This window comes from Neltuma alba, unplaced genomic scaffold (assembly GCF_004799145.2).
Source record: "Neltuma alba isolate B1F8T4 unplaced genomic scaffold, ASM479914v2 tig00010592_pilon, whole genome shotgun sequence".
Taxonomy (NCBI): Eukaryota; Viridiplantae; Streptophyta; class Magnoliopsida; order Fabales; family Fabaceae; genus Neltuma; species Neltuma alba.
This window is the reverse complement of record NW_021635455.1, coordinates 447,384-469,091: the sequence shown is the minus strand read 5'-3', so window position 1 is coordinate 469,091 and position 21,708 is coordinate 447,384. Positions and strand designations below refer to the sequence as shown.

Below are 21,708 nucleotides of genomic sequence, written 5' to 3'. Positions count from 1 at the left end.
AACCAAGAATTTATACTATTACATGTGTAATCAAGAGATTAGATAAAAAGGGTTCTCTAATTTTGGAAATAGAGACAACTGTTACAATAAGGTCGTCATTAACATTATCCTTCTCTCTCTCTCTTTTTGGGGGGGGGGTTGTGGGCATGATAAATTGATAGTAGTTCTTTTTTTTTTCCCTCGCTGAAATAACCGAACCAGGTCTTAGATATATGGAGTATTTGGGTGGAAACAAAATTATTGTTTTAAAAATATTTTTACAGTATACAAAATAAATTATAAAAAATTTATTTTGATTTGTGAAAAATATTTTATCAAAGCATTTTTTTAGTAATCCCAACACTCTCATGATAGTTGCAAGTTTAACCACCAAAACTCGTAACTCCTGTGATGGGCACGTTCCCCATTCTCATGAAAGTTTGTGGCTGAGAGGGCATTTGTTTATGTTTTTTTATTTTTATTTTTCAAAGAGCTTGTTTATGTTAAAACCATTATTTTAATGCGAAATCAAGCGTATACATAACTGCCCCTTGGTTGAAGGGTACTGGCTGCCGAGAGATTCTTTTTTGGCCTGAGGCTGACGAGAGGTTTGATTCTTGTTTTCTCCTTATCGCATTATGTGAGTAACATATATCCTCAATTACTTATAAACTTCAAATTGTTTTTTCATCATCAATAAAAACATTTATATTTATTTTTAAGAAGGAAACAGCAACGTAACGAGACTGATTAATTTTAATTAACCCCTGCATTAATAGCTTGTCTTTTTGGCGGGGGAGGGGATGCAAAACTCGTTTCCAGAATATCAAAGGACGCGACTTCGTCAGTAGTGATTTTGGCACCGGATGGCTTTGGATTATTTCCGTAACGGAGCAGGCCTGTCGAGATACACGCTTATAGTTGCGGGTTTCTGGACAGGACAGAATTATTAGAGTGAAGAAGCTTGACCCGCTCTGAACCGCGAGTCCAACCGCTTCCCGAGACTCCTTACGCCAAGCTGAAACTGAGCCGCCGCCGCCAGAAACTGCACCGTCTGCGACGGTCTCAGTATTTCTACCACCTTCCTCGACGTCGACACTCGCAGCTCGTCGGCCCTCTCCAATACCTCCCTCATCGCATTCTTCAGCATTTCCAGTGCGGTGTCCAGCTCATCAACTTCCCCATCGATCAGCCTCCCCACTCGCCTCGCCAATTGCAGCATTGACGGTCCTCCTGGGATCTCCTGAACGCTCGCCATTGCTCCCGTCACGACCCTTTCTTGCCTCCTGGTATCGTCCTTCACTCGCTCCAGCATCGCCTTCTGCTCCGGCGATAAACCGTCCACGGCGCCGTCCACCAGATGAAGCACCAGGGAAGGCTTATAGTCCGCAATCCAGAGCAGAGCTCGCTCATAAGAAGTTAACCAGGTCGGGGAAAAGAGGAGGAAGACATCGTCGGCGAGTCGGGATCTCTCTTGAAAGTATTGCTGGTAGTGGAAGAGAACTTGGTCAATGAGGGCACTCTGTTGCTCCATTTTGAGGGGAGAGTCGGGGGCGAGGGAGAGAGTGAGGAGCTGATCGAGGAAGCTCTGTTGGCGCGAAAGCCATCCCTCGAAGAAGCTCTGGAATGAGCTCCGCGCATTCTGCTGCTGTGGCGTTTGTGCCATTGTTTTGGGTCTATGCAGTGTCTCCTCTGCCCGGAGGAACAGGGCGGGTATGGTGTTCTATTTATATGGCTTTTCATTGGAAAAAAGATGTTTCTTAATGTATAAGGATTTGGATTGAAGTGAGGGAGCAGTGGTTTCCTTAGTCGGGATAATAAATTTGAAAAGGCAGCAGGAAGAAGGAAGAGATGTCACAGGTTGTGTGCTGATGCCATGGCGGTGGGAGGGCATTCCCTGTTGTGCCGCGGAAACAGAACATCGAGGCAAGCATGTCATGTGACGTGAGTCAAAGTTCCTTCTATCCCTTTTTTTTTTTTTTAAATAAATTATTATTAAATTATTACTCCCTCCGTTTTTTATTATAAGATACGAATAACCGAATCACGTTGATAAAAAAACAGTTAAAATTAGTTAAGAACAATCAATGTGTAAAAAATATAATTTTTTTTCCAAAAATACCCTCATTAATAAGAAGAGAGAGTATGAGAGGGAACAATTAAATTATTGAAAGGAAGAGAAGTGAGAGGGAGAAAGAGTGTGAGTTGTAGACAATAAATATGGGTAAAATAGGAGATCAACACAAAAAAGTAGAGACAACTTTTAAGTGCTTCTTATATATAGAAACATGTCATAAGTATCAAACGTATCTTATAATAAGAAACGGAGGGAGTATTATTTTTCCCCTTCAAAAACCCATAATTTCACGCTGCTCTTTGCTCTATCCCCGTCTTCTCTTCTTCTGACCGACAAGGGGCAAACCGACATTCAGCGGTTGAGTCCTCTTTGGGCCACCCATCATAGAGTATTCATCTTGGGCCACTGCCTTCTTTTTGGGCCTCTTGCTCTTTGTCACCAGCCCAAACCATTATGCCCTTTGTGGACATGAAGCCTCTTTCTCTGAGATAAAATCCAGACTTGTTCTAGGATTCTTCATGCGTTGCTTATGGGTTGTTATTTTCAAACGCTAACGATAATGATATCCCGACGGAATCAGTTTGCCTTATTTACGGTGACGCATGATTACGTATTCAATTTCCCAGATTAAGTTAAATAAATGGCTGAGCCATTGTGGACATGATTGTAACGTTTGCGGTTAGTTGTTCAATGAGGCTGCGTGGGATATTTCCTTTTTCTTTTTTTGGGTGGGGGAATCGGTGGGATATGTATATATTTTTTATTTAATTAATTAAATCCGCCGTTGTCGAGCCGAAATTGGAAGCATTGATCACATGGTTTTGAGGTGACAAGGACTGAAAAGGGGTGAACGTAAAAGTGGAGATGTGAAGAAACAAAGACGACGGATATTTTAAGGTGATTAATAAATCATACGTACCTTTCACGGAATAGTGGAACCCAATGACTAAAGTGAAGCAGGACAAAATAAGTGATCAAACAAATCAAGACATTATTGACGGCTCTGCTTTTGCTTGAATCGTGTTATTACCCAAAAGGCATATTCGTCCCTGCTCCGCCTCCCCATCGCTACTCATATTATCTTCGCAGTTTGTATTTCTTTAATTTTAAATAATATAATAATCTGTGTTTAGTTATTACTAACAAATAAGCCTTGATGAACGATGCCCCATGCCCCTGGCTTCAGAGCTCGATATTTTAAATCATCCTTTTTGTTTTTTTTTCTCAGCTTGCGTTTGAATGTAACTTTCCTTCTGTGTGATATATCATCAACAAAATAATAACAACAACGACAGCCGGATTATTCAAGAGCTGTCACTCTGTGTGATCACCACGGCACCACCTCACCTACCGCTACCAGCTGCTATGATTTTTTCCCCTTCATTTTTTAATTATATTTTTATTTAAAATGGTGATCAGAACTTTTTTTTTTTTTTTAAACAAGAGTTCTCAAACACTCTGTTACGTTGACTGATTCTCATGCTCGCGTCTGGAACGGGACTATTCGTGAAATATCTTATTCTCACTGTGAAATTAAAAAAATAATTTTCGTCACAAACATAAAAGCTAATTAATTGATTTGAGAAAATTAAAAAAATAATTTAAATTAATTATTTATAATAAATAGATATTGTCTTTCTTACTTCCTCACTAATAGATAGAAACAAATGGAAATAACCAAACCACGTCTACAAAATGCCAGTACCATGCAGCTGCTTCAAAGCCAATGTGATGCTTCTTGGTCAGATAACTAATAATTAGAACTATTATTACTAAAAAAGGCTATATTGAAAAAATATATAAATATAAAAAATAAAATAAATTAAAAAATTAAATATTTAGAATCAAAATAAAAATTAAACAAGACTTTATATATATAAAAAGAGGTGGTAATGCTCAACGTCGCCTTCATTTTAGTTGTTGTGCCAAAATCGAATTTGTCCTCTTGGGGGACAGCTACTCTATACATTCATGCGAAGAAAGATCTCGATATTTTTAAAATACGAGAAACTTGTTGGGTACTTTTGTCACAATCTTAAGTTAACATTATCGGGTAATAGAATCTTCGATGCATGTTACAATGGAGAGAGGACAACTGAAGCTTTTCACAAAATCAAGGTAAGCTTACTATTTTCGTACCACCCAGACTAGATTAACGGCATTGCTTATATTTTAAGTCGATGTGAATCATTTTTTTTTTTAACCTTTTAACATTGTTCTTAGCTTGGGCCGTGGACTACTGAATTTGTGGTGGTTGGGATTACGCGATAATATAACATGTTAAAAATCAATACTTAATATCATCATTACGGCTTAACTCTGGAAGGGAGTCTATGTAGCATATAACTCTGCCAAATACTCTTCGGTCCTAATTATAAGACCCAATTGACTTATTTGAGGAGATAAGGAAGTAAGTTAAGTTGGTTATTTATAATAAATAAGTATTGTTATTCCTAAAATATTCTTGCTAATTAAGTATATTGGCTAAAACTATCATTATTAGAAGGATTATCTTGGAAAAAAATGATAAAAAAAAATGGGTCTTATAATTAGGATCAAATAAAAAGTCAAATTGGGTCTTATAATAAGGACCGGAAGATATAATCTGGGAAAATGATTAAAAAATTCACTACAAATTTGAGCATTAAAGTTTTTAAATGATTATGACTTTTTCTCCAGCCGTATGTAACACATCTTCATCCATATATAAATATATTCCATTTCATACATAATTAAAAACAATTTACATGTCGCTAAAAAATTAATGCACTGGATGAAAGATATGTTGTATCTGGACCTTCATACAAATTTTGGTTCGCTCAGACAACTAGGGATTTTATCAGTAGCTTCTCATATAAATGTTGTTTCGAAAAATAATAATAGTGGTGAGCTCAACTAAAATAATAGTAATAATAATAAATAAAAAAAGGACAGAGAGAATTCAACGACAACCATATTTAGAATTTAGTGGGGTATCGTTGCTGCCTGTTGGATAAGCTTTCAGGAGCCACTCAGCAATTCTTCCCCGCGCGTCCTCGTGATATTTTTGACGAAGAGAAATAATTCAAATCCAATTCATTGTCGTTTTACACATAAACGCCAATTCGCACGCGCCGTGTGGTAAATGTGGCATATCAATTTCTCATCATGACTCGCCTTGGCAAATTCTGGGAGTTCCGTCCATCCGTTCCGCAGCCCTCCCAAAAAAGCGAGGGGAAGTAATAACCAACAAAAACAGCTAAGAGATTTTGGTCATTTTACCGCTTTTTTTCTTTTTGCCTTTGTGGCCGAATCTTTTTTTCTGTCATTCCAAAACAGTGATGCCTTAATTCTTCTGCCTGAATCAATTCGAAGATGGATCGGTAAATCCATTCAACCAAGATGGATCTGTAAATACCTGCCGGGACGAAGTTAGATTCCAGCCACTGTGAATAACGCTCTTCTCAAGTATACAGTCTTCCTTCGTTTTTTCTTCTTCTCGTCCATGCTCTGATATTCAGATCAGCGAGGCTCTGTGAAGCCGCCGCCTTTCTCTCTCTTTCTTCCTGTTATTTCATACCCCCTCGCGGAATCGGTCTCGGCCAACGTGGCACTAGATAGCGGAGAGGGAGGCTAGCTGAGATTACAGTGCCAGACTGTGGGATGCCGAATCCCCAATCTCAACGTCAACGGTCACGAGCTGCATCATCATCGGCGCGGCCTCCGGCTGGGGCCAGGGTTCCGCTCAGGCAATTGTTTCGGGTGGCATCGGTGGCTGGGGGCATTCAGTTTGGGTGGGCCCTGCAGCTTTCTCTCCTGACGCCTTATGTGCAGCAGCTTGGAATTCCTCACGCGTGGGCTAGCATAATTTGGCTATGTGGCCCTCTTTCTGGTCTTTTTGTTCAGCCCTTGGTGGGGCACATGAGTGACAAGTGCACCAGCCGGTTCGGCCGCCGGAGACCCTTTATCTTTGCCGGAACAGTGTCCATCATTATTTCTGTTCTGGTCATTGGTCACTCTGCTGACATTGGCTGGTGGTTTGGTGACACGGAGAATTCTCGGCCGAGAGCAATAGTGGTATTTGTGTTCGGGTTTTGGATTTTGGATGTGGCCAACAACATGACTCAAGGTCCTTGTAGAGCTTTGCTTGCCGATCTTACTGGTAAGATCTTCTTGGACTTTGCCTTCAAATAATTGAACATGTGATTGTTCCGAGGCAATGAAAGCCTTAACTAAACCCTCCCTTGGAAAACTCTTCCAGTTTTAAAGTAGTAACGTTATAACTTCCAAATGCCGAAGCATTACTTTAGCAATTCCTTTTCTGAAAACCAGATATATCAGTATTCTGCCGCTAGATGCTTGACTGCACAATAATGCAATTTGTGTCAGCAACTAAAGAAGTTCAATAAAGATCAAACTCCTTTTGATATTTGTTATTATCTGGCTTCCCTATCAATGCTTGACACCATAAGTTGACTTGAATGGTTACTGATGTATCTAAAGTAACAGTCGAACAGAAGTATTATCAGATCAATGATCTAACAAGAATAGTTGTTTTTGTTCTAAATAATCTATTAAATATTGTAAATCTCACAATTTGAATGAATTTACTCAGACAATGATGTAGGAAATCAAACTTTGGTGCTCGATTTGAATATTGTGTGCTTTTGGTAAGTGGTATACATATCAATAACTTGATAATTTGTTAATGATAGGTACAGCGAACATGCAAACATGCCACCAAACATGCCACCAAATTATTTAAGAATCAATAATTAGCTTTAGAACAGGCTCTCTAGGTGCCGAAATTCAATTTTGGGGATCGCTCTTTCTTTTTAAAAAATTACTTTTCAGAAATTTTAAATGATTGTTTAAGATTTTAAAAATAATTAGGATAAAAAATTAGATTTTTTATTATTTCAAGAAGCTATTCTAAGTACCTTTTAATTATTTTAAGGAGTAATTTGTTGTAAAAAAATACTTTGTGATTTTTTTAATTATTAACAAACACAAAGTAACTTTTTCTTTTCGTAAAATTTCTAAACAAAAAATCATTTTTTTGGCCGGTAACAATATGGAAATAAAATATAAGTTCTAACAAAAAAGCTTACCAGATTAATGTAATCATTAATTTAGGGGCAATAACTTTTTCCTGGCAACATTCTTTTAGTAGTGGCATCTAACGTAAAAAAGTGGTTCCATTTTTATTCTGTGCCTTTGTGTGATTCATGCAAACTAGTAAAAGCGTTGTTTCTGGTTTAGAACACAAATAAATATTTGCGCAAAACATTCGAAACTATGTTAATATGGTACTTTGGTTATTGTAAGTTGTTACATACGCGCAAATGCGATCGTAAGAGTAATCTTCAAATCATGGGAAGCCTCTGTGAAGTGAAAATTTTCACTCATATCATCCCTGTCATAATTTTTGACCAGACATGGGTCTTGTATGCTTCAATTATTCTTTCTGTTACTTAGGGATAGAAATTGGTCATTCTGGAGGAAAAAAGAGAGGGAGAGGGGGGAAACCAATGAAAACCCAAATGGCAAGCCACCATGAGATTATTGTTTTTATGTCAATTGCAATTCATTGAGAAATGAAAGTGATCACTCGAGTGAAGAAACAATACTTTGACATCCTTCTTCCTCCTTTTCTTGATGTTTTCTTCTATATAATGTTAGGCAAGGATCATCGAAGGACACGAGTGGCAAATGCCTATTTCTCTCTGTTTATGGCTATTGGTAACATTCTTGGCTACGCAACTGGGTCGTTCAGTGGTTGGTACAGGGTTTTTTCTTTCACTGTTACCCCTGCATGTAAAATTAGTTGTGCAAATCTCAAGTCTGCTTTCTTTCTCGATGTTGTTTTCATTGTGATCACCACATATATCAGCATTGCAGCAGCTCATGAAGCGCCTCTTAGTTTGAATGGGGCTGCCCATACTGAAGAAGGGGCAGGAGAGTCGGGTACTGCAGAAGAAGCGTTCCTGTGGGAGCTATTTGGGACATTCAAATATTTTTCAGCTCCTATATGGATAATACTGTCTGTTACTGCACTGACTTGGATTGGATGGTTTCCATTTATTCTGTTCGATACTGATTGGGTGGGTCGAGAGATTTATGGTGGTGATCCAAATCAAGGTCTTACTTATGATGCAGGAGTTAGAATGGGGGCACTTGGTTTATTGCTGAACTCGGTTGTTCTTGCTATAACGTCATTACTCATGGAATGGCTAAGCAGGAAGCGGGGGGCTGGCTTTTTGTGGGGAATCTCAAACATCGTAATGGCTGTCTGCTTTATCGCAATTCTTGTAGTAACCTATGTGGCAAACAGCATTGGCTATCTTGGCAAAGATGAACCGCCAGTTGGCATTTTAATAGCGGCAATAACAATTTTTACCATTCTTGGGTTTCCATTGGCGGTAAGTTGCTCAAATCTGCTTCTCTGTGGTCAACACCTCCTATTGGTTCTCTGAACCCTCAGATTAGGGGGGAAAAGGTCCTATTGCGCTCTCTTACACACAATTATGTCAGTTCTACCATGATGTGCTAGAAATGCAAGTTTGGAATTGCCCCATAAAGAGGGCACAAATTCGATATTATGTGCGCGTTACGCATGATTTAAACTGACTTATCGATAATGATTATTTCAGGTCACTTACAGTGTCCCATACGCCTTAATCTCAGCACATATTGAGTCTTTAGGACTTGGCCAAGGTGAGCTTCTAGTTATGGTCTTCTTCTGTTCATTTCTTTTGGAGATTTGACTGCAGAACTGTTTATGTTGATTGTCGCTAATTACAGGATTATCGATGGGAGTTCTGAATCTGGCAATTGTGATCCCTCAGGTTTCATTGCTTTAAGATATTATATCCTTTTAGTTGAATGGGAAGTTCTCTCTGGAGTTTTTCTCAGGGGCTGTTGAATTGACAATAAAGCTTGATGAAATTGATTTTTACTTTTAGTATATGCCAATTTGAGGCTAATCAACTGCCTTAATAATTGAACCTAATTTTCTTGGATTAAGCTTCACTCAAGAAAGTATATAATTTGAATAATTAAATAATTGAGGCCTTGATGCATGCCTTCTTAGACCACGGAAAAGAGGCTAAAGTCCTCAGCAAAAGATTATATACGGATAGAGCTTAACAGACAAACTCCTCTAAACAATTGACGCTGTCGGATAAGCATCAAATGCAGGCCATCAACTGATTCCAATCTCCGAAAATGCTTAAAGAGCTAGATAGATTATATATCGAAATCCTCCTCGGCAAAATAATATTCATTTTATGTTAAAATGGATCGAGAATAATCTCAATAATTCCAGTCCTTTGTTTTTAAACTCAAATTCTAAAAGTAACACTTGATAGTTCCCTTTTGATTTATACGTTGTTAATATTGAAATAGGATTGTCATTTTGGATGTGAAAACCAATTCGTCTGCCGAAGAACATAATTGAATTAAGACCCTCAACTTTGAAACTAGCTATTACAGGAAGCAGAGGATATCATATCTAGTTGTACACAGATTACATGAAAATCTAGTTGCATTGACAAACAACTGATTGCCAGAAGAGTTCAATTGAGACATCATATCTAGTTTATAAAAATAATTATGCAGACAAGTTCTTCCCCGGTCTAAGCCATTGAATCTTTTTTGTGGTTTGAATTTAATGATGACTTGTCTTTTGTAAATATGTAAACCGTGAGAAAGGACCTATTTTAAGTACAGTTTCTATTTTTGGAGCTACTTGACTTATACATTTATGATTTTTGAAACAGATAGTGGTGTCTCTGGGAAGTGGACCATGGGATCAGCTATTTGGTGGTGGAAACTCTCCAGCATTTGCTGTGGCAGCTATTGCAGCCCTTATCAGTGGACTCATTGCTGTCTTGGCTATTCCTCGATCTGGTGGTGGTTCTCATAAGCCTAGATCCCACGTTTGAGGTGCTGTGTTCTTTCTGGCTATGGCACTGGTTTCTTTTGAAGAGGGATGGTGGTAAATCATGGGGTAGCAAGAATTTGTATATAGCTATTTTTGCTCCTATCTGATTTTAGCCTTTTTCTCGAGCTTCCTTTCATGAGAACCCTCTTCACCCAATCTGTTTCTAATAGACAATTGTATCCTTTGGTTGTGCTTTCGTCTTATTGGTCATTATTTAGCCATTGAGCCATATTTTTGCCGTTCTATAGTTTTCATAGGCCTTTGATTTCTTGGGAACTCGCTCTCTATTTGGGGATCCTGATGACTTTAACAGTATCCGCAAAACAGTCAGAATGGTTGTAGTATGTAAACCATGACAAATTCTCTGTCTAGTGCACGAAAGGTGAATGCTCTTCAATCTTCATGTCCAAGGATTAAAATAAATCGTGTAGCGGTTCTTTTAGGTATCCTAGCCCCTAGCATGTAACATTAAAAGTTATCACAAAATACTAAACAGGAGATTATCTGCAATCAGTGGAGAATTTCTTCATTGCAAGTCCGTCCCACCTGTATAAGTTGTTGCTTCTATGGCCAAAATGCTGTAGCAAATTTGTTGGGGTTGGAGCATCTTTGGAAGGTGCTAAAGCTTCCGTCAGGCAGCATACTTTCCAACCGAGATGAGTTACTGTTGATTGGGAAATATTCCGCATGAAGTGTTCATTGTGCGATGGTGATTCAATTGATGATGTATTGGAATCTTATGCATGCGTGTGATTTTTTTGTCTGTGTGAAGAATGTGCTTAGTGGCCAGCAGTGAATATGTGAATTGTGCTGATTGAAACCGTGGTGGAGACTCTGCTTCAATGCTCCATTTTTTGGCACTTCCTAAAGCAAAATTCTTGGTTGAGGGGTTTTCTTATCGTCAATTGTCAATAAATGCTTTCGAATTATGCAATAAATTATCGTGTTTTATTTTTATGCACATACTATCTGTGAAAGTGTCTACTGCTTTCCCGTACAAAGCCTGTTACCAAATTCCAAGGCAGCCAAGAGCATTTAAGAATATCAACTTTGGGTTGATTATTAATTATTATCACTATAAAACATATTGTATATTGCAAGTCAGATAATTGATATTCATAGTTCATGAATAACTATGCGTAGATTTTATATAAGCTTACAGAGAGAAATGTGTCTAATTTGTTCGAATAAAGGTAAAAGGAAGGAACAGAAGAAAAATCCCATCATTCAGTAAGGTGGCAACCCCTTAAAGTTCATTGTGGATTATTGTTAATATTAAACTACCAGACCATAATTTTCGTTTCGTATTTGATTTTGATGGAATATATGCATGGCAAGGAACAGTTGGGCACAAGGGCAGACGCGTTATTTAACGTCAGAACGATTTGGTGCAGCGTCTTGTTCACATAACATAAATACTAGCGAATCCCAGGTGATTAATTCAGGTAGTAAAATTGGAATTTGGAAGATGATAATCGCACAGGTGTCACACCGGTCACTCCGCGTAACCAGAGAGGTTCGAGAGAAGAGAAGAGAGGAATGTGTGTGGTGAATGGCCCAGCGAGGCAACGACGAGTTCCGGCAAAAGCATCCACCTTTGAATGGCGGTGGGAAAAGTTGAGAGTTTTAGACGGATACAACTAGGGAATCTGATCACACTTCTAGAGGAGCATAATCTTTTGCCCATATCAAGTTAATTCTAACGCGTCTTGTCACTCTTTTCCAGAAATTTGCATTTTAGGTATGTTATGTCCCAAAACACAAACAACTGTGACTGATCCCCCACTAATACCAACTTGGCTTAAGATAGATGTCTTCCTGATTGATGACGCTACATTTGCACGCCATTATCGCAACCTTCCTCGTTTCACTCCCTCCCCTTTGGTTTAACTCAGCAGACGCACCTGCCAATTTGGATGCCAGCTTCAATATTCCCATGCATCCCTTTTCACGGAAAAACGACCTTTTTTTAAAAAAAAAAAAATTGTCCATAATCAGTACTCACTGTGCTTATTGCTTTCTTCCATAATAAATTTACCAAGCATTTGGTTCTGTTTCATGATACATATCTTTCAGCAACAGCAAGGGAGGGAATCTGAGAAGGAAGATGGGTTTGTATTCAATGTAGCAGAATAAAAGCTAGCGCTTAAAGGCTAATGAGAATGTGGAAGACAAGTTTTGATGTTATGGGGCGAGTGATGAGAGAAGAATGGTGGTAGGAGGGGAAGATGCTTGTGGCTTGTTGGCTTCCCTCAACCTCAAGAGACAAAGCCACTGCCTGATGATGCTGTGGCCTGCACAGGGCCATCTTGCCACCATAGAGATATACATTAAATGGCTCTCATTGAAGCACGCAACTTCTCTCTCCCCATTGTCTCCCCTTTTCCTTCTGTCTCTTTTCCATATGGCCATCTACCTCCTTCCCTCTTCAACCCTCCTTGTGGGGTCCCACATCCATCCACACATGACACTAACACTTCCTCACCTCCATATAAAATATAGACGTATATATCCATCAGGATAACAGAACCTGCAACAATCTATTTGACCTTTTTCCCCTGCTAGAAATTGAACTTTTTGAGGTGATTTTATCTCGAAAGTGATATGAGAGAGATGAGTTGTACTCAGTAGGACACACATCATGGGTTATTTATGGCCTAATGGGCATTACCACTGATATAATATAAACGAGTTAGTACTGAGTTTGGAGTGAATGACGAGAGTGGTAAAAGGCAAAGAAGTGGACAAAACTTGGGAGTTTGGGTGGTTCAGGTTCAGATGAGATGGACCTAGACAGACAGTGAAGAGTTATGTTGGGACAAGAGAGCGGACTGGGGAAGAACGGAACATGCATGGCTGCCTTAAAACATGCAAAAACATTTCCCTCATGCCCTCAAAATTAGCAACCAAATACTGTGCATCAAACAGTCCTTCATTTATATGCATTGCGTTTTTTAATATTCGTACAAATATACCCAACCGCATTACTAGTACGCATGCTTCCTGTCTTTTTACGGATCAGGTGTCCCACCAGAGGAAAAACGAAGGAAACAGAAAATACTGTATGGGAATTGGCTTCTCCTTCGATTATTCCACTGCCTTTCCCTGCTTCAGGATAAAATTCTTTATGTTCCTCGCACAGAAATATCTCAGCCAAACACGGCGTTTCAGAGAAGACTAACCACTTCCATTGGTTAAATTAAGACCACTATTAGCGCCGTCATTAAGAAAACATACTAATCCTTTGTTGCTTTGACGGCTGTTAATTATAACCCGTTTCAAGCGAACACATTCATTGCTTTTTCTGCAGTTTTAATTCACCGTCCCTTGGGATAATGTTTCCTCTCTGCACTCGATTTCCGCAGTAGCATAATTTTTCACTTTTTGGTGCATTTGAGTCAGTTAGCGACACGTGCTCTTCCAAGGGCCCCAGGCTTCATGCATATAAACCAGTCCCTCCCATCTTCTCCTTCCCACATACAAGAGACCCTCTTCCCCTTACAATCCTCTGACAAACACAAAGGGCACGATCCCCAGTCCCTACGACTTCTTAGTTACCTCGTCATGTGTAATCCCAAGTCATCTCTTTCAGCATCCCCATTTCTGTGTCCCACAAAGACCCATCCCGCAGCCCCCCAGAAACCCATGGATCCTCCCTCTGCAGATCATGATGATGATCTTAGCAGATGGCCAACTCCGAAAGAGGTATCCTTAGGAATATTACTTTTGTAATTGTAATTTTACTGAACTAGTTACTTTATAACCACTCACGTGAAAATAAAAAGTTACTCTGTGTTCGGTTTATATTATGACATACCCATTAATGTTATTGTCTTCTTTTTTACCGCGTTCAGGTCGTATCAGAAATCAAAGACATAAGCAGGATATCAGGCCCAACCGCCATCACCGGTTTACTCCTGTACTCGAGAGCTATGATCTCCATGCTCTTCCTTGGCCATCTCGGCGAGATGGAACTCGCAGGAGGCTCCCTTTCCATCGGCTTCGCCAACATCACCGGTTACTCTGTCATCTCCGGTTTAGCCATGGGGATGGAACCTATCTGCGGCCAAGCTTACGGAGCCAAACAATGGAAGCTTCTGGGCTTAACACTACAAAGAACAATCCTCCTTCTTCTCTCCACTTCCATCCCCATCTCCTTCATGTGGCTCAACATGAAGACCATCCTCAATTGGTGCGGTCAAGATCAGGACATATCATCGATGGCTCAAACCTTCATTCTTTTTTCCATACCAGACCTCTTCTTCCTCTCACTTCTTCACCCTCTTCGAATCTACCTCAGGACTCAAGGCATCACATTGCCATTAACATATTGCACTGCAGTCTCTGTTCTCTTACATGTTCCTCTTAATTTTCTTTTGGTGGTTCACTTCAAGCTGGGTATAGAAGGGGTGGCTATAGCAATGGTTTTGACCAATCTCAACCTGTTCCTCTTCGTTTCTTCCTTTGTTTACTTCTCCGGTGTGTACAAAGATTCTTGGGTTTCCCCCAGCACGGACTGTCTCAAGGGATGGGCGTCTCTGCTTTCACTGGCGATTCCAACATGCGTTTCTGTTTGCTTGGAGTGGTGGTGGTACGAATTGATGATAATGCTGTGCGGGCTTCTGGTGAATCCGAAAGCGACCATTGCTTCCATGGGAATCCTCATCCAAACTACCTCTTTGGTCTACGTCTTCCCTTCATCTCTGAGCCTCGGTGTCTCCACGAGGGTGGGTAACGAACTGGGCGCGAATCGGCCGGCAAAAGCCCGCATTTCCATGATTGTGTCTATGTTCTGCGCAGTGGGCCTAGGCCTGGCGGCCATGCTTTTCACGACCCTAATGAGGCATCAATGGGGTCGATTCTTCACCGCCGACGAGGAGATTCTGAAGCTTACTGCCATAGCATTGCCGATTGCCGGAATGTGCGAGCTCGGAAACTGCCCGCAGACGACGGGGTGCGGGGTCCTGAGAGGAAGCGCAAGGCCCACCATCGGAGCTAACATCAACCTGGGTTCCTTCTACCTTGTGGGCATGCCGGTGGCCATGCTTCTGGGGTTTGTGCTCAAAATGGGGTTTGCAGGGCTGTGGCTGGGGTTGCTTGCAGCCCAAGCCTCCTGCGCTGCACTTATGATGTTCGTCCTCGTAAGAACAGACTGGAAGGAGCAAGTTCGAAGAGCAAGAGACCTCACTGCAGCCCCATCTTCTGCTTCTGATCACTCTGCAATTCCCACATTGGCAAAAACTGAGACTAACCACGACTCATGTTATCTTCAAGAGATAGTGATCAGTGACGATGAGCGGACCAAGCCGACGTCGCTTGAGACAGACCCGTTAATATTGAGCACAGTGTGAATTGAAGTGATCGGAGTTGTTGGTTTTAGCACCATTTTTTCATCCTTCCAATCGGGAGGAGTCGAAGGCAGAGTCCCCAGTTCTATTGGACTGTACTGTACAATAATTTTCCGCCCCACTTTTGCCGCCTTGATTATCCCTTGTCCGATAATAATAGTATTTGAGGAGGAAAAAAAAACCAGACTGATCTTTTAATTACTTCGTGCTAAAGGCATTGTGATGGGAAAACAGACCTGAGGCCCGGGATGAGATTTGGGCGGTCGAAGCTTTTTTATTAAGATTTTAATGATTTCTTATTTTAACTAAACCACGATACGAAATAACAACAACAATATGAGATTTTAGATTATTCATATTTAATATTTTATAAATTCATTATTGAAATAGTAAGTTGTAATAAATCTAAATTATTAAAATGTTATTAATCAGACCAGTGAGACTTGTAGTAGGAAATCAGATGCTAAAAAAGAATATCACTTTGTGAAGTATTAAATATAAAGTGAGAAAGCTTCCTTCATGCCATAGCGTGGCTGTGGGGATGGATGGAAAGAAAAAACATAAAGAATAAGAAGGAAAAGAGAGGAGATGGGGCTGTAAGCTGTCGGTTGTTTGTGAGGCGCAGGAAATTAGTGTTGCTGCCTTCCATAAAAGGTAAAGCTTGAACAGCCATAAATGGACCATAATCAAAGCAGCGCCTAACTCTTGCTTTGTTAGCCTTTTATTATTATTGTTTTAATATGTAGTGATGTGGAAAAGCATCTTGTTCTCATGTATGCTCCCTCTGAATTTATGTATAAGTAACATCTCCCAAGGTTATTGAGATCAAAATATTTGCTAAAATTAATCAAAAGCATTAAATATGTAAGATTTTTTTTTTAAAGACACCATAATTTACAAAAATAATGAAGGAGATGGACAGATAATGAGTGAAAAAACTGAATAAAAGCGACGTATAATTAATTGGAGTAAAAAAGTTATTTTTTTAAAGTACATTAGATTAGATTTCAGACAAATACAAAATTTTGCTTTTATATATATATAAGACTAATTTTATAATGCAAGGGGAGGTTGCTTATATATAGGATTGGGAGAAGTATACGTCTCCTCCTACCTCAAATAAAACAAAAGAAATGACAGAGAATTAAAGGGCAAAGGACAAAATCTATGATCCTGACCTCTCCAATCATAGTATAATTAGTGAAAGTTACCCCTCATGATTGGTCTTGATCTCTTTCTAACCCGTGTTTCCACAAAAAAAAAAAAAAAGATCTCTTAATCCTCCGCCTCCATTCTCTCTATCTCCATGTTCCATCATCCAATTTCTTCCCACACAATCACTTTAATCACCAGCTGAAATGGGTTGCAGGGGTCTCCTTTTTCCCTACCGTACCGTCTGCGTTATAAGCAAAAGACAGAGCTTGAAGAGGGGGAGATACAGATTAATGTCATTTTGTTCTTTTAGAGAGAGAGAGAGAGAGAGAGAGAGAGTAATAAGAGGATGTGGTGGCAGTGAAAAATGTGAAGAAGAGGAGGGGCCTGCTTGAAACTGCAGAAACAAAATCCAGCTGTTCTTGTTTCTGTCGACTTCTCACACGACAAAATTCGGAGCACTGCCACTTCCCCACCACTGAACCCAACCGTGAGATGTTTACAAGATCCATCGTGAGCAGCCATTAATTAGCCTCTTTAACTTGTGTTCCTCAGTGTCTTTCCTTTAAGACGGTTCATTCTGTACTAATACAGTTTAAAGAGGTCGCATATATATATATATATGTATGTATATGCTTTCATGTGTGCATGGGATGGCAGCGAGATACAGGAGGGGCCATCTTCTGGATTTGCAGGTTTTGAGTGGTACACCTAAGAATAAGGCTAATTAAGCTTTTGTCGTCTTGTGCTGCTTTTGAATCTCCTCTCTTCGATTCAAGCTCACCTTATCTCCTTTTTCTCTGGGGGGCTGATAATATCTGCATCCAGCTGCTATATCCTAGTATTGCTCCATACTCATTGAACAGCGCTTGTGGAGAAGAATTAATTGTGTGTGTGATCATGGGTGCTACAGCGTCACCATTTCCTTCATTTTGTTGTGGGAATCTACGTTTCATTCATATTCTAAGTTTCCAACACACATTCATTATTTGGCAGCACTACTCTGTCCTCTTCCTCCTTTCACTTTTCTTTCCCCCTCTTTCCTCTCTTCTTTAACGTATCTCCACGGATCATGTTAGCCAAAAAAGTGATATTGTTTCCTGTCCATAATAACGTTACTTTCAATCCCTAGTATTGAATTCAATATCATATATAGATATATTTTATAAAATTATTTCGTATTTTAGACAATGTCAGGTATTAAATATGAGTATGTCTTTCAATAGAAATTTAAACTTTAATTTGCAATAGGTTGTGAAGGCTTCTTATACAACTTTAACAAGTGGACATAGTTATGTTGACAAAAATAAAGAATTAAAAATAGCTATGGCTGATGCTGATGATTATGGACAGCCGGGCCTTAGGAATCATACCGTTTGACTTCTTGTTAGCATGTGACACTTACTATAGAGGTGTAATCGATCAGTTATTCATTGTATACATCAAATGTATGAATTTTTTTCCCAATCATGACATAGAATTTGATAATAATAATTCATATATGAGTTTTTTAATATACTGTTTTTTAAACGATTTCGATTGAAAATTAAATAAAAGGGATCACATGGTTTTTTTGTTCTTATACATCTGTGATACATTTAGCACAAAATACCTATAATATTTTTCATTAAAAAATTAGTTCTCAAAATTATGACCTACTTTGGTTAAAATCTTTAGAAATACGGCATCACTGCTTATGAGATAATAACCAATACTGTTTGATAACCGTATTCATTAAAATCTTTAGAATTTTGACTAAAGCTAATACCCTGCCAATTCATTATATCTGTCGTTTTAAATTATTCTATACAGATTAAGAAATATGAAAAATATGATATGTTTTTCTAAATTCGCCTTTTATTTATTCCAGGCAATACTTTAATAGTTGGGATATTTCTGTATTTGGATAGATGCTTTGGCACTAATGGATAACCGCAAAGCTTGTCCCCTCCATCCTCTAGCACACCAGATTGCCATGCATCTCCTGCAATATAAAGTTTTTTCACGCTGGATGACACTGGCTATTTTTTTATTGAAAAAAATAAAAAAATAAAAACATTATAAAACGTGTGTCTCTGTGTGTGGACATATAATTATATACACACAAAGACCGTGTGAGATGTGTTATGTCACTATGATGCTTAATGCAGGTCACTTGTAACACAATTTCACATATTAAGAAATGTATTAAATTGACTAAAATTTTGTAATTGTATCTCTTTTTTTGTGAATATGCAAATTTTATCTCATGTCAAAATTATTTTTTATATATATTTATAAAGTATTCTCATATCTCTCCGTTCTTTCTCTCTTTACAATAATTAAGCATTAAATAAAAATAAATTGAAAAATGAAAATTAAATATACAAGTGCTTTATGTTTAATTTATGATCGGATTGAAGTTCTCCTCGGAGCTGACTTGCATTTACGATGGGTCAGAGTGGCATATGTGGAACAGGAGCTGCTCCAATTGTCTGTAACCATCAAGCTCATAATTCATCGTGCCGTTCTTATTCAACGCAGGGGCCAATATCTTCATGCCACGTGTTTTCCCTTTTGGGGGACTCTTCTCCGAGCCGTTTCATAGAATTAGTTTAGATACCGATTGCTGTTATAAAATCTATACCATTTAAATACAAATTTAATAGTTTAAATTTAAAATTTTTAACTAATAGTTTTTAAATAAAAAATATTTTTTAAAAAATTTATGATTAAGAAATTATATATATTTTGGATTATGTACCATTTAAAGAAAAATATTTTTCAAAAAATTTAAAAATTTAAATCTTAACTGTTCATATTAAATTTGAAAATTTAATGAGTATCATAATACTTATTATTGTGATGAGAATCGAAACTAGTTTTTCTATTGCACTCCAACACCAACGGTTGCCCGCACGACACTTGACTCCCACTCTCGCTTTTTTCCCAATTACGTGCTTTCATGAATAAAAAATTTCCTATTTTGAAATCCAAATATGAGTTTGATATATTGCTTCAAAAGATAGCAAGAACACGACGAATGGAATCATCACTATATCATAATACATCAACATTTATAACACTTTCAATTTTACCACTCATCGTGACGTCTTTTAAGACATTAGAATTATCTACCAGGTTAACGTGAATGCACATGGAATTTGTTCTTTTGTTATAGAGTTAATTTATTTGGAGACATGTGTCTTTAATTTCAGACATATTTTATAGGCTTGGTAACTTTCAGAAAGTGCAAATTAATGCTGGAAGAGTCATCCGGGTTTGGACTTTTATAATGCATTGTTGAAAGAGCTGGCCGGAGAATATAATTGGCTTAATCTGGCAATCAGGAACATATGCCTCGTTCCTTCTTAATTTATGTCTCGTCACTCACCAAACCCATCTCCTGAGTAACAGCACCGACGCCATTTCCATTTCAGGCTTGGTGCCCTGTCCAAAAGGCAAAAGCTTCCTCCTCAACCCCTATATTTTAAGCCTGTTATGCCTTGTCTTTCCCTCTATCTCTCTCTAAAATATGCTTATGGGAAGTAGAATTATACAAAAGGCCTCCGTTTTTAAATCCCCCCCCCCCCTCTTTTCGGGTCCCCCGAAGGTGTTCGTAACAATGTCTCGCTGAAATGACCCCCACCCTCGGCCTTCATTTTGCAGTCTTCGTTTTATGGTCTAAGATTCTGCCTGTGCGTGGCAAAGCGCATAACATAATATAATTGCACATTTTCGTACACATACAACTCAGAGATTGCCGCCCCCGTGTTTTCTCCTTCAGTTTCATTGCATTCTTATTGTCTTCCATTATTGGGATCTTTCCTCCCCGCGAGGTGTCTATGTGCAACTTCTAGGTACGATATTCTCGGCGCCAACAAGAGGTGGCCATTATTATAGGTATTTTAACCAAGTTTCACTCTTTCACGTGAAGCTACCAAGGTTTCAATTATTTGTGATTTTACTACCAGTTGACACAGAGGTGTTATGGTCAAGTACGGTCCAATTCATTATTCAACTTTCAGTGAAGAGAGATGCCAATCGTGTGGTACTTCGGAACTGTGATGGAAGCATGAGAAGTTAGGAGTGCCGTAACGGGTTTCATTTCCAAGAGGTGGAAGGGTCCCTTTCGTACACATAGGATAAATGCTACGAGAGAATGCAACTTTTTGAGGTTGGTGTCATCTATAGGGGACACAAATTGTCATTTGTAGGCCACCAGAGGGTCTAGTGCTGCTTTTTGTGTGACTCTGAGCTCTACTTTTAGGCTTATAAAGGAGGCTTCCTCTGAATATGTCTTTCAAAACCCTACCTAGCTTATCATCAGTGCGTAGTACTACTTGTCTCTTGTACAATAGAGAAGGATGGTGGCCTCCTCTTTTACTCCTCCTTTCGGTTCTTTCACTTTGAGTCACCCTCCATTTGGCATGTCTCTACTCTCTAGACGAAAAAGCTTCCTTTGTTTTGGCCCACTTTTGTGCTTGTTCTTTTCCTCCCACTTAACCACTACATTCAAATTAAATAGCCTTATTCACACAGTCAATATTCAAAGACCCACTTAGGAGCCTATCCTCAAATAGATTATCCCCCCTTCACTTTGGCCGCTAACTAGCTTAGAGGGTGTCCTCATCACATAATGCATCTCATTCTATGTACACATAATTAGACTGTAGACCCCGTACACTTTATTTTAATCAGTTGAGACGCAGTGTAGTGCATAATTTATTGATAGTCTGATTTTCTATAAATTTTTTTGTAGGCATTGATTATATATGTATTGAACTATTAGTAATAATGGGGTTTATGGCAAATTGACAATTCTTGTCATAATTAATTATCCTTGCACATGATCTCCCACAGGCAATATATTACATCTCTGGACATGGACAAGCAAAACATGGTTGGAGATGAGAACAGAATTGGGGCTTATGTTGGTTCGCGCCTTCGGGGTGTACCATGAACAATTCTTAATTGTTTCCCAAAGTTGCTTGAAAATCTTTATTGGTAGTGATTAATAATTTGGCTCCTTATTGGTCGTCGTGATTCCTGCAATTCTGTGCGGAATCTTAACTTTTAAGTTGCTTTTAAATTTGACCCTTTGGACCCAATTCTCTAAGGATTATTATTCGAGCAGATGAACAATAATGCAAGAGAAAAAAATGAAACGGGGTTCCTTAATTAATGTGAATAAAATATGCGCGTGCAAGTTGAGTCTGAATAATATAAAAGAATGAGAAAAATGAATT

General features: G+C 38.8%; 3 protein-coding genes across 3 annotated transcripts; 2 read left to right on the top strand and 1 right to left on the bottom strand.

Annotated features, from left to right (window-relative positions):
• Window positions 1-923: 923 nt before the first annotated feature.
• Window positions 924-1,676, bottom strand: LOC114757280 (protein DOG1-like 4). The gene has a single exon (XM_028946279.1). The coding sequence runs from the start codon at window positions 1,643-1,645 to the stop codon at window positions 929-931; it is 717 nt and encodes a 238-aa protein (XP_028802112.1). The 5' UTR covers window positions 1,646-1,676; the 3' UTR covers window positions 924-928.
• A 3,740-nt stretch (window positions 1,677-5,416) lies between these two features.
• Window positions 5,417-10,918, top strand: LOC114757279 (sucrose transport protein SUC4). The gene is made up of 5 exons (XM_028946278.1): window positions 5,417-6,197; window positions 7,718-8,457; window positions 8,689-8,752; window positions 8,840-8,883; window positions 9,817-10,918. Exons 1-5 carry the CDS (start codon window positions 5,699-5,701, stop codon window positions 9,979-9,981), a joined length of 1,512 nt encoding a protein of 503 aa, XP_028802111.1. The 5' UTR covers window positions 5,417-5,698; the 3' UTR covers window positions 9,982-10,918.
• Window positions 10,919-13,499: 2,581 nt separating this feature from the next.
• On the top strand, window positions 13,500-15,509 carry LOC114757343 (protein DETOXIFICATION 48-like). Its single transcript, XM_028946358.1, has 2 exons — window positions 13,500-13,685; window positions 13,835-15,509. The coding sequence occupies exons 1-2, from the start codon at window positions 13,545-13,547 to the stop codon at window positions 15,329-15,331; spliced, it is 1,638 nt and encodes a 545-aa protein (XP_028802191.1). The 5' UTR covers window positions 13,500-13,544; the 3' UTR covers window positions 15,332-15,509.
• Window positions 15,510-21,708: the final 6,199 nt, after the last annotated feature.

Excerpts from the sequence above, each read along its gene's own strand:
- LOC114757280 (XM_028946279.1), bottom strand. The coding sequence starts at position 1,645 with ATGGCACAAACGCCACAGCAGCAGAATGCGCGGAGCTCATTCCAGAGC.
- LOC114757279 (XM_028946278.1), top strand. The coding sequence starts at position 5,699 with ATGCCGAATCCCCAATCTCAACGTCAACGGTCACGAGCTGCATCATCA. Across the intron at positions 6,198-7,717 it reads TTTGCTTGCCGATCTTACTG|GCAAGGATCATCGAAGGACA; the intron begins GTAAGATCTTCT and ends ATATAATGTTAG. Across the intron at positions 8,884-9,816 it reads TGGCAATTGTGATCCCTCAG|ATAGTGGTGTCTCTGGGAAG; the intron begins GTTTCATTGCTT and ends TTTTTGAAACAG.
- LOC114757343 (XM_028946358.1), top strand. The coding sequence starts at position 13,545 with ATGTGTAATCCCAAGTCATCTCTTTCAGCATCCCCATTTCTGTGTCCC. Across the intron at positions 13,686-13,834 it reads GATGGCCAACTCCGAAAGAG|GTCGTATCAGAAATCAAAGA; the intron begins GTATCCTTAGGA and ends TACCGCGTTCAG.